The sequence below is a fragment of the Salmo trutta genome, chromosome 39, assembly GCF_901001165.1.
Source record: "Salmo trutta chromosome 39, fSalTru1.1, whole genome shotgun sequence".
NCBI lineage: Eukaryota > Metazoa > Chordata > Actinopteri > Salmoniformes > Salmonidae > Salmo > Salmo trutta.
Window position 1 is genome coordinate 6435375 of NC_042995.1, and position 12656 is coordinate 6448030.

Genomic DNA, 12656 nt, shown 5'->3' on the forward strand with positions numbered 1-12656 from the left:
GGTCAAAGTCAGTATTGCTTGTTATAATTGCAACAACCCAACACGCCACCGGACAAAGGCTCATGGCTTTGGTTTCTATACTGGCAACTTATGTTTCAAGTGTGAGAATGAATGTACAAACAGTTATTTATGCTCGCTTCAACAGCTTTCGTGATATTATTTAGCTTCAAAGGTGCAGGATTTCTTTCAAATCAACCAACACGTGAGAAAGTAAGTACAGCAGAAAGAAAGAAAATGATCTTTATTCATTCATTGTCCTCGTTCTTTTCCATTCCACTCCACGCTGTTATTACCGTCAACTTCAGACGGATTCTTTCTTTCAGGGGCCTTGTCGTCAAAATGACCAAGCTGTATAGGTGAAGGTTGAATAAATAAATAAATTACATTTCACAGATCCCCCTCCTTCTCCCCAACCCCTCCCATCCTCAGCCCCCTCTCCACTCACCTGCCTCATTCCTCCTGTGTACCTCCCCTTGGGCAGGTAAACCAGTCGGGTATATAAATATATTCAAACCTGAGTTAGCTATCCAGGGAGCTCTGGGGTGACTCGAGACGTCGAGAAAGTGAGAGAGAGAAGTGTAAACGTGTAACAGGTGGAGTTTCTCAGGATAAGGAGGAAGTATATTCTCTTTACAAACCCCTGGGATTGAGAGTTCTAAGACAGCAGTGCAAGGATGGGGCTCGGAGTAAGTCTGGATTTCACTTTTGAGTATCAGGATTTGGATTTACTTATATTGTGTCCTTTCAACTTCAAACAATCTGTCACTTTTTTTGCAGTTCATATTAAAAGTTTATCCCTCGGTTCATGGCTGCTTCTTAATTTTTTAAATAAAGTTCTATATTTGATAAAGTTCTGAATGCCCTCCTTATCTAAGCCCTCATTAGGAAAGAGGCACATCGATAGTTCCCACTTTCTCATCATTAACGTACCTTTTGATATACAGAAGGGGAAAGATGATTATAAGCTGGCGGCGACCTCAGAGGACGATGGGAATAAAAAGAGTAAAAAGGAGGTGAAGAAAGCAAAGGAGAAGAAGGACATGGACGATCTGAAAAAGGAAGTTGACCTGGTGAGGAAAACTGATTATTTATTCATTTACTAATTTATTAATCTAATTTAATTGACATGAACAATGCACATTTATCCATACGCAATTTACACATCAACGCACTGGAGTTGGCTGCAAACATTTTAATCCGTAGTCCCAGAGATTATTTAAATAGTGTGATATGGCATCAAAACGGTCAGTATTTTCAGCAAGAAAAGACTAAGGTAAACAGTAAGCATATTAGTCTCTGTGGATCAGAAAAGGTACAACACACAACCTTTCAAATGTGCATCAAGCTCTGTAGTTTCTACACTTGAATTTGTGTACTCATTAGCATTTGAATTGACTTACTATTACTCTGCAGTGAGGCTTGGGAGCAGTTTCAAAACCCCAATAGACTGCGTTTAAACTTCAGAGGAACAGTAGCATATCTTTGGAACCTGCTTTTTTTTACATGGAGCAGAATAAAAACGTGTGTGCACTGTGCAGTACTTTTTTAGGGCAGAAATGTGAACCAGACAATTCCATCCATCATAAAGAAACGCATGACTTATCTTTGGTTTATATTGAAATCAATGCAGCATAACCTCATTATACCTAGGATCATTTCAAATTGTTTGAGGAATGTGTTTCATAACTATGCATGTTCTGCATATACTTTCGCCATGGGGAAAAGTTGAGAGAACTCCCTAGTTCAACAAGCAACTGTTTCTTTCTTTCTCAATCTCTCTCTCTCCCCCTCCTCTCTCCCTCTCTCTCTTTTTCTCCCCTCTCTCTCTCTCACTCTCTCTCTCTCCCCTCTCTCTCTCTCTCTCTCTCTCCCTCTCTCTCTCTCCCTCTCTCTCTCTTTCTCTCTCTCTCTCTCTCACTCTCTCTGATTTAGGATGACCACAAGTTGACCTTGGATGAACTTCATAGGAAATACGGCACAGACTTAGCCAGGGTGAGTGAGTGAATATGTGTGTGCATGTGTGCCTCCGCTTTTTTAAAACTGACAACCAGTTGTATCAGCTGCTCCTATGGATTGTTTCTGACTGTAATTTGAAGCGCATTGAGGTCGTGGAGGTTACGGCACGTGGTCATATCGTAGGTAGAACTTCATCTGCCTACTAAGTCATGATGACATCACTATCTACCACTGAATCTTTGAACATGAAACATATCTATATCTTCCTAAAGTTTACACAGAGTTTGGAGTCAAATATATATTTTCTGTATGTGTGACTCCCATTACATTATTTTCATTTTATTTTTTGAATCCTTTATTTAACCAGAGAGGTCACATTGAGATGTACATCTCTTTTACAAGTGAGCCCTGGCCGGAAAAGCGGCAACATTAGACATGACAGTGAGTGGAAGTTAAAACGGTGCATAAAACATATGGATGAGACTTTTTCCATTTGTGTGACAGCAAGTCAGATACACATTAACAATTTTTAACAAGCCACAGTGTAGGTCTAATGCAGGGGACACAATATCTGCAATATCTTCAGCTTTGTGTGGAGAACAATTAGGACAGGCCTAAACATTGTTTTGTGTGGAAAGGATAACAGTTAAACACTATTTTGGTGATGGCTCACAGATAATGATCTGTTGATATTTGCTCTAGGGATTAAGCAGAATTTCCACTACAGGGGCCACATTCACACGGGAACATTGAAAGCACTATGTAGTGATGAGGGGCGAGGCGAGGTATGGGGAGGGAGGTCGTTTGACAGATTTTCTTGCTGACAAAAGGGGAGGGGAAAGTTTTGAGTTCCATAGGTAATCACTCTACTGCCTCTTACTCTGCCTCTTGCTCTTCCCTCTTCCTGCTTTCCTCCCTCTTCCTTTCTCTTCACTCTACCTTTTCCCTCTCTCCTTCTTTCTCATCCCTCCCCCATCCAGGGTCTATCCTCAGCTCGGGCTAAGGAGATCCTTCTTCGTGATGGCCCCAACACCCTGACCCCTCCTCCCACTACCCCTGAGTGGGTGAAGTTCTGCAGGCAGCTCTTTGGTGGGTTCTCTATGCTCCTATGGATTGGTGCTATGCTCTGCTTCCTGGCCTACGGAATCCAGGCCGCCTCCGAGGATGAGCCGGCTAATGATAATGTGAGAATTATAGAATTCTGAGATCATTTAATAAGACTTAACAAAAACTACAATGCCTCTAGTGCCTGAAAGGGTTTTCTCACTTAACAGTAACGTAATAGTCTCATAGTCTTTCTCCCTCTTCGTTTCTGTCCCTCACAGTTGTACCTGGGTGTTGTGCTCTCTGTTGTTGTCATTGTCACTGGCTGTTTCTCCTACTACCAAGAGGCCAAGAGCTCAAAGATCATGGACTCCTTCAAGAACCTAGTCCCACAGGTTAGACTTCTGCCTTTTCAAACACCTCTGAGAAGAACTTGATTGTATTGTCATATCTACGGATTGTAATCCTGTCACTTGCCTTGTAGCAAGCCCTGGTTGTCCGTGACGGTGAGAAGAAGAACATCAACGCTGAAGAAGTGGTGGTTGGAGATCTGGTGGAGGTGAAAGGAGGAGATAGGATCCCAGCTGATTTGCGTATCGTCTCTGCCAGCGGCTGCAAGGTGGGTACTTTACAATCCAAGATCATGGGTCACATATGTAGCCTAAGGTTTCCGCATACTTCGGTTTAGCTCCCATACTACCTTAAATGACCTTTGCTTGAAAAAGCATCAATAGTACGGTTTGTCCATTTTGAGATGCAGTAGCCAGTATACACTTTCTCAAAATAGTCAGAATGAATCTAAGATAATTCAAGAAATATGTCATAAATGTTGATGTTTTTGCTAAGGAGATCTTAGTTGCGCAATCTAAATAAGATTTTTGGTGCAGTATTTCTCAAGTGAAAAAATGTGAATGAAAACAAATCGTCTATCGTTGAATGACAACAAACACTTCATTGATCACTACTGTTGACCAATGACCGGCGAAGGGGCATAGACTTTGGCTCCTGAACTTCGGCTGGCCTCGAGAATTTTTTTGTGTGTGCACCAACAGCCCCCAAAAAACTTGCCGGAGACCAAAACGAAATAAAAACAGCACAAAATGTCATCATATTATATGACAAACTATTCTGAACTGTTTCGGATGGGAAGCATGCGGACACCTTTAGTGTCATTCAATGTTGTATTAATGCAATTCTCTTTTCCCACTCAGGTGGACAACTCCTCCCTCACTGGTGAATCTGAGCCCCAGACACGTACTCCGGACTACTCCAATGACAACCCCCTGGAGACAAGGAACATTGCCTTCTTCTCTACCAACTGTGTTGAAGGTAAATAACTTCTGTAACTAGCCGTAGTGATTGAATAGTTAAAATAACTTGAAATGTATCACTTAGCCATTTTGTGATTCTAAACCATATTCTCCATGTTTTGTCAGGAACTGCCAGAGGTATCGTCATCAACACTGGTGACCACACTGTCATGGGTCGTATTGCCACCTTGGCCACGAGTCTGGAGGGTGGGAAGACGCCTATAGCCAAAGAGATTGAGCACTTTATCCACATCATCACTGGTGTGGCCGTCTTCCTGGGTGTGTCTTTCTTCGTCCTCTCCCTCATTCTGGGATATGGTTGGCTGGAAGCTGTCATCTTCCTCATTGGAATCATCGTTGCTAATGTGCCAGAGGGTCTCCTGGCTACTGTAACTGTGAGTACCGATGAAAAGTCATGTTTAACAAAAACTTCAGTCCTAACAACAAAACTTGTTGATTACTTAACTGTCTAATATGGCTTTCTATCGTAGGTGTGTTTAACTCTGACTGCCAAGCGTATGGCCAAGAAGAACTGCCTGGTGAAGAATCTTGAAGCTGTTGAGACCCTTGGCTCCACCTCCACCATTTGCTCTGACAAGACCGGAACCCTGACTCAGAACAGAATGACCGTGGCTCACATGTGGTTCGACAACCAGATCCATGAGGCTGACACCACAGAGAACCAGAGTGGTACCTGCTTCGACAAAAGCTCTGCCACCTGGGCTTCCCTGGCAAGAGTCGCTGGCCTGTGCAACCGCGCCGTCTTCCTGGCAGAACAGAACAACGTACCTATCCTCAAGAGAGATGTGGCTGGTGATGCTTCAGAGTCTGCCCTGCTGAAGTGTATCGAGCTGTGCTGCGGGTCTGTCAAAGCCATGAGAGAAAAGTACAGCAAGATCGCTGAGATTCCCTTCAACTCCACCAACAAATATCAGGTAACCACATGCACTCTTTGTGGTATCTGTGGGTTAACAACGGGTTAAACTGAGTTGTAAAAGGTGGTGTGATAGACTCAAAATTAGGATGGATGATGGCTTTTCTCAATCAGCTTGGAAATGCCACTTTGTATCGACATCCAATAAGTTGCCAGAACTTTAGTTTACCAGGCACTGTAGGCTACTTACTGGTCATTGCCTGCTAATTTAAACTCTCTGCATGGTGTCATCTGATCAAAAACCAACTCATTTCGCCCCTAGCTCTCCATTCATAAGAACATCGCGGCCGGAGAGTCCAAGCACCTGCTGGTGATGAAGGGAGCCCCTGAGAGGATTCTGGACCGCTGCTCCACCATTTTGATCCATGGCAAAGAACAGCCTCTGGATGACGAGTTGAAGGAAGCCTTCCAGAACGCCTACGAAGAGCTGGGAGGGCTGGGAGAGAGAGTGCTGGGTAAGAGGCCACACACCAATATGGGAAAATATGCATTAAAAGGTTTTGGACTGAATGAATAGTCTAGAACAGTGGTATTCAAACTTTTTCAGCGGGGACCCCATTTTTTCAACCAGAATTTTTTGCGACCCCACTCCAAATTTAATGGCATAACCTTAAAGAGGCAATCTGGAGTTGCTACATTTTTTCCCTACATTTTTTGACTTATTGATAAGTACCTATTGATTCTCAAAGAATATAACTGAATAAATGCCTAATTAGTTGAACTGTCGTAAACCATCATAACCCAAAATATAAGCTTTTTTTTACTCCAATGTTTGTAAACAAAGTAAATGTAAAACAACACTAAATAGCCTCAAAACATGGTTAAACTATCATTTTGATATCATGGATGGTCAATCCTTGCATCCATAGCTCTGTCTATGAGGAGTATCATTTCTCCAGCCCCATCCCTCAGCTTTTTACCGAACCAGTTGTGGGGAGCCCGCTTTGTTATAATTTCAACTGCTGATTGCCGCTTTAAATTTTAACATCAACAAATAACCTTCAATTCATTACATTTTCAAAATTAAAAGAAACCAATAACAACATTATCTTTCTCAAAACCGTTTGTATATTGTCCCATCATAATCTGTACTCTTAATTTATTTCTTTGTAACCGCAATCCAGTTCGACCCTGACTGGTCTATGAAGAATTTGTTGTGGCGTGTCTCTGACTCTGTGTCTTTTTCAGGTTTCTGCCATTTCCAGCTACCTGATGACCAGTTTGCCGAAGGCTTTAACTTTGACTGCGAAGAGGTAAACTTCCCAACTGAGAATCTGTGCTTCGTTGGCCTAATGTCCATGATTGACCCTCCCCGTGCTGCTGTGCCTGATGCTGTGGGAAAGTGCAGGAGTGCTGGAATCAAGGTATGGCAATATCATACTAAACACAAGACTCTTCAGTCAATCCACATCCACACTGTGACTAGACCACTCCTATTCCCTTCCTTCCCTTAGGTTATCATGGTCACTGGTGATCATCCCATCACTGCTAAGGCCATTGCCAAGGGTGTGGGCATCATTTCTGAAGGAAACGAGACTGTTGAGGACATTGCTGCTCGTCTGAAAATCCCAGTTTCTGAGGTCAATCCAAGGTATGTTGCAATTTGCTTGGGGTCATTTCAGTGTATGTCACCATACTGTCTACACTTAAAGAGGAGTGACAGAAGCATTGATTTAGCCTTTTAGTGGCATCATCAGAACAGACCAATACCAGCCCCTATATTTAGCTTATATTTGTACCCTCCAGAGATGCCAAGGCCTGTGTTGTCCACGGTGGAGAACTGAAGGACCTGTCAGCCGAACAGTTGGATGACATTTTGTCCCATCACACTGAGATTGTGTTTGCCAGAACTTCTCCTCAGCAGAAGCTGATCATTGTGGAGGGTTGCCAGCGTCAGGTACTATTTTATTGAATTCATTCATGCTCATGAGTCAGTCAGAATGATTGCATCTTACTTTTGGAGTTTCTAACATCTGTAAACACCTCTCTTACTTATCCACAGGGTGCTATTGTAGCTGTGACAGGTGATGGTGTGAACGATTCTCCTGCTCTGAAGAAGGCTGACATCGGTGTTGCTATGGGTATCTCTGGATCTGATGTCTCCAAGCAGGCTGCAGACATGATCCTCCTGGATGACAACTTTGCCTCCATCGTGACTGGTGTTGAAGAGGGTAAGACAAGCTCTGGCAATGACCATCAATCTGCTGGGTTTTTCCATCCTTCTCTCATCACCCTGACTATTCCTTCCCCCTATCCTCTATTTCCTCTCAGGCCGTCTGATCTTTGACAACTTGAAGAAGTCCATCGCCTACACCCTGACCAGTAATATTCCAGAAATCTCACCCTTCCTCCTCTTCATCATCGCCAACATTCCACTGCCCCTAGGAACTGTCACCATCCTCTGTATCGACCTGGGAACTGATATGGTGGGTCTTTCAGATGTGGATACTCCTCCTTTGTGAACAATCTGATAATGTGTTCTGGTGCATTATGAAGAGGTTGTTTGGAAGGTCTTTGAACTAACATCAAAGTTACCAATAAAACATTTCTAATTTGGATGATCTTTCCCATCATTACCTTCCAGGTCCCAGCTATCTCCCTGGCCTATGAAGAAGCTGAGAACGACATCATGAAGCGACAGCCCAGAAACCCCAAAACTGACAAACTGGTGAACGAGAGGCTCATTAGCATAGCCTACGGTCAAATTGGTAAGGAGTTCATTGGGCCCTTCTTCTGTTTTGCCTGCCTTTACCGGGTCTTGTTGCGTTGTATGTTGGCCAGTCAGTTTCATAGCACATTAACAATCTGATCAATGTCACTTCACTGACAAAAATACACTCCTCATTTTTACTCTTCACAGGTATGATGCAGGCCACAGCCGGTTTCTTCACATACTTTGTGATCCTGGCTGAGAACGGGTTCTTGCCCATGGATTTGCTAGGTATGCGTGTGGACTGGGATAACAAGATAATGAACGACATGGAGGACAGCTACGGCCAGCAGTGGGTAAGTACACAAACACTGCTCTGCTTTTTGCTGTACTAACGGATTAGCATTGGCCTTGTTTTGATCTGATAAGTTCTCGATAAGAGCTTTTTCAATCTCTCTCCCAATTGTTTTGTTTAGTTTATTCCAGAATACATGGCAGCTAAACGCTGAATTGCGTATATATCTGGAAATTCAAGATAACAAAATAAATCAATAAATGTGATACAGTATCAAGAAAGTTGAGAAGTCATGGATGGGATCATGGATCAGGGTTGTTGCACAGCTTGCATTTCGGATAGTCAGCAGCGGAAATATCGATGGTCTTGAGGAAGACAGAGCATCTCAGTCACAGACAGGGATTCAGACAGACAGGTCCGTAGCCTCAGCAGTGCACCTCACCGGCCCCAACAGTCCTCTCCGTTATTTTGGGCTTCGTAGATAGCTTGCTACTATTCCTCCAGAACTACCATTTGTGAATGCCACTGCTGCCACCGGCACGCAGGTTCACCACACATTTGGTAACAGAGTAGTCAGTAATCTTCACTGCTGTAATGTACCAATGTAATAAACATATGTCCTCTCACTCTTCTTTTTATCCATATGTCTCTCTACACACTCGCTCACTTTCTATGGTCTATGATCCATCCTTCAGACATATGAGCGCAGAAAGATTGTGGAGTTCACCTGCCACACAGCATTCTTCGCCAGTATCGTGGTTGTACAGTGGGCCGATTTGATCATCTGTAAGACCAGGAGGAACTCCATCCTTCAGCAGGGAATGAAGTGAGTACACACATCGATCTTTGTGGTCTTGGTCTAGGTTTGGGTCTTAAGAGGTTTTTTCTGAAGCTTGATCTTCACTTACACATCACCAGAATCAGAATCACCTTTATTCACCAAGTACATTTACACATACTCACAATTGTACTTGGTGCAATATGGTGCTGCTAGCAACAGACAACATTAAAGGCCAGAATACAGACAGAGTAATTGACACAAAGTTTAAATACATTATATACAAAATTGATAAAATGTGCAAAGAACTGAAGAGTAAGAGAGGATATATACATTTACAGTATAAATATATTGTAGAGAATTCAGGGGTAGCCCCGACCGGGACTTGAACCCAGGTCCAGCAACTGTCAAGCCAACACCTTAATCATTACACCAAACCTCTCGATGAGTTTGCTAGGTGTTGGGATAAGATCGCTACATTACCCCCTTCCTTTGGGAGATTGTGTCCCCACGTTTCTCTATACCATGTCCCTGACATGTTCCAACCTCTCCAGTGACCTCATGGCCACCATCCCATTTCTGACACCAATGTAGAAAATTCAGGGGGTAGCCCCAACCGGAACTCGAAACCAGGTCCAGTGACTGTCAAGTCAACACCTATACCATTACACCAAGAGGCCGGAACCCCTAGACAAGGTCGCTAAGTGTTGGATACTTGATGCAGTGTGCATCACAGATTGCATAGTGCCTTGGTCACTATTGGCCAGTTGGTGAGGGCCACAGCACAGGGAAAGAAACTGTTCAGGTGCTGGGTGGTTTTGGTCATGATGAAGCTGAACTGTTTGCCAGAGGGGAGTTAATGTGCATACAGCCCTGCAACTGACTTCTAAATCAATATCCACCCTGTTGGAATCAAATCCATGATTTTTTATATATTTTTTTTCTCCCATCTCAGGAACCGTATTCTCATCTTCGGACTGTTTGAGGAAACTGCCTTGGCTGTCTTCCTGTCCTACTGTCCTGGAATGGATGTCGCCCTCAGAATGTACCCACTCAAGTGAGTAGACCCTTCTGATTCTCTTCTGTATATCAGCTTGGAATAAAACTCCCCCATTTTAAAAGATGAGTGGTAAAATGGATGGATATTACAATGGGTGGAGTAGACTACTGTGGCCTCAGGATCAGTTGGGGTTCACTAGTTAGCTGAAGTGTAACGGGGTTTACTGCCCAACCAAGAGAGAAAACGCCATTTGACATTTAGGGGCCCTGTAAGAGCATTACCTCGCTGTTTTATGCTCAACTTAATCTCCTTATTCTTTTCTTCTCTCTTTCCTTCTCTCTTTTCTTCTCTCTTTCCTCAGGCCTTGCTGGTGGTTTTGTGCCTTACCCTACTCTCTGCTCATCTTCCTCTATGATGAGGGTAGGAGATACATACTGCGACGAAACCCAGGAGGTAAGTGCTCAAGGACTATGGACGAAAACAAGCTGTTAAGATTGCGTCGACAATTTTACATCAAAGTTAATTATTGTGTTATAACGTGACAATGCCATACAGGATTGGGAGGACGAATTATTTAATTTGTCTCATGGAGATTTTCAGTGACGAGATGAAATCTAACTAATTGTGTTCTTCTCTCTGAATTTTCTCTCCTTTAAGGTTGGGTGGAACAGGAGACCTACTACTGACAAAAAGAGGCTAATCCCCAGGATCACTCAATGTCACTATGCTGCTACATCTCAACCAACAACATTACACTACATTTCAATCTGCTACATTACCATTACATCCAATGAACCCTGTGATGGTGCACTCAGCTGCATTGAGGAGTTCTTGATTGTGATAATGCAAATTGAAATAAACATCACTTCAACACTAATGCTTAAGACTGTATTCATTTTTTTTGTCTGAATTATTTAGATTTATGTAGGCTTAAATTGTGTTGCATCTATGGGAGAAATAACCTAGTATAGTTGCGTCTTATTTGTTTAAAGTAAATATCCAGTGTTTGCATAGTTCTATGAAATATGACATATAATGAATTACAATATGAGTGAAATAGTTTTTACTTCCAAAAAATTGTATTGAAGTATGTTAAAAAGCAGCTTTTCTGCGTTTGAATGGTGTGGGCGTACTCCAACAACAGAATGGTGTGGTCGTATACCGGTCATTTAAAATATTCAACAGCTGATTGGCCAGCTCTGCCAATATGTCAACGTGATGTCATGGTATATGAGGAAATAGCTAACATTTGTTAAACAGTCTGTTTGAGGTGGGGCTTTTTTTCTCTAATTTATGCTTTGGCCAGAAATATGAGCGAGTATACAATGAGTCAACAACATTATTTGGGTGTGAGTTAATAGAATTGTAACTTTATAGTTACTTTTAAGGTCAAATGTTTTTATCTCAATATCAAATCATTTCTGGTTAACAATTAAGTACCTTACTGTGATTGTTTTCAATTAAAATGGTCAAAAAGAAACAAAAATATCTTCTTAAAAATAAAAATTGCACGGCCGAGAGCTACCCAGTGACACAAGCCTACCAGACGAGCTAAACTACTTCTGTGCTCGCTTCGAGGCAAATAACACTGAAACATGCACGAGAGCACCAGCTGTTCCGGAAGACTGTGTGAGCCGATGTGATTAAGACATTTAAACGGGTCAACATTCACAAGGCCGCAAGGCCAGACGGATTACCAAGACGTGTACTGCGAGCATGCGCTGACCAACTGGCAAGTGTCTTCATTGACATTTTCAACCTCTCCCTGTCCGAGTCTTTAATACCAACATGTTTTAAGCAGACCACCATAGTCCCTATGCCCAAGAACACTAAGGTAACCTGCCTAAACAACTACCCGTAGACCCGTAACACTCTGTAGCATGAAGTGCTTTGAAAGGCTGGTCATGGCTCACATCAACACCATCATCCCAGAAACCCTAGACCCACTCCAATTTGCATACCGCCCCAACAGATCCACAGATGACGCAATCTCTATTGCACTCCACACTGCCCTTTCCCACCTGGACAAAAGGAACACCTATGTGAGAATGCTATTCATTGACTAGAGCTCATTCAACACCGCAGTGCCCTCAAAACTCATCAATAAGCTAAGGACCCTGGGACTAAACACCTCCCTCTGCAACTGGATCCTGGACATCCTGACGGGCCGCCCCCAGGTGGTAAGGGTAGGTAACAACACAGCCGCCACGCTGATCCTCAACACAGGGGCCCCTCAGGGGTGCGTGCTCAGTCCCCTCCTGTACTCCCTGTTCACTCATGACTGCACGGCCAGGCACAACTCCAACACCATCATTACATTTGCCGTTGACACAACAGTGGTAGGCCTGATCACCGACAACGACGAGACAGCCTATAGGGAGGAGGTCAGAGACCTGGCCGTGTAGTTCCAGGACAACAACCTCTCCCTCAACGTGATCAAGACAAATGAAATGATTGTGAACTACAGGAAAAAGAGGACCGAGCACGCCCCCATTCTCATCGACGGGGCTGCAGTGGAGCAGGTTAAGAGCTTCAGTTCCTTGGTGTTCACATCACCAACAAACTAACATGGTCCAAGCACACCAAGACAGTCGTAAAGAGGGCACGACAAAACCTATTCCCCCTCAGGAGACTGAACACATTTGGCATGGGTCCTCAGATCCTCAAAAGGTTCTACAGCTGCACCATC

General features: G+C 43.3%; 1 protein-coding gene across 1 annotated transcript; it reads left to right on the top strand.

The window, feature by feature from the left end:
- Nucleotides 1-284: 284 nt before the first annotated feature.
- LOC115179374 (sodium/potassium-transporting ATPase subunit alpha-1-like) lies at nucleotides 285-10803 on the top strand. Its single transcript, XM_029740821.1, has 21 exons — nucleotides 285-686; nucleotides 945-1070; nucleotides 1933-1992; nucleotides 2937-3140; nucleotides 3282-3395; nucleotides 3485-3619; nucleotides 4212-4329; nucleotides 4437-4705; nucleotides 4802-5245; nucleotides 5507-5699; nucleotides 6433-6608; nucleotides 6699-6835; nucleotides 6991-7141; nucleotides 7247-7415; nucleotides 7516-7670; nucleotides 7829-7952; nucleotides 8105-8250; nucleotides 8885-9015; nucleotides 9923-10024; nucleotides 10329-10420; nucleotides 10625-10803. The coding sequence occupies exons 1-21, from the start codon at nucleotides 675-677 to the stop codon at nucleotides 10651-10653; spliced, it is 3087 nt and encodes a 1028-aa protein (XP_029596681.1). The 5' UTR covers nucleotides 285-674; the 3' UTR covers nucleotides 10654-10803.
- Nucleotides 10804-12656: the final 1853 nt, after the last annotated feature.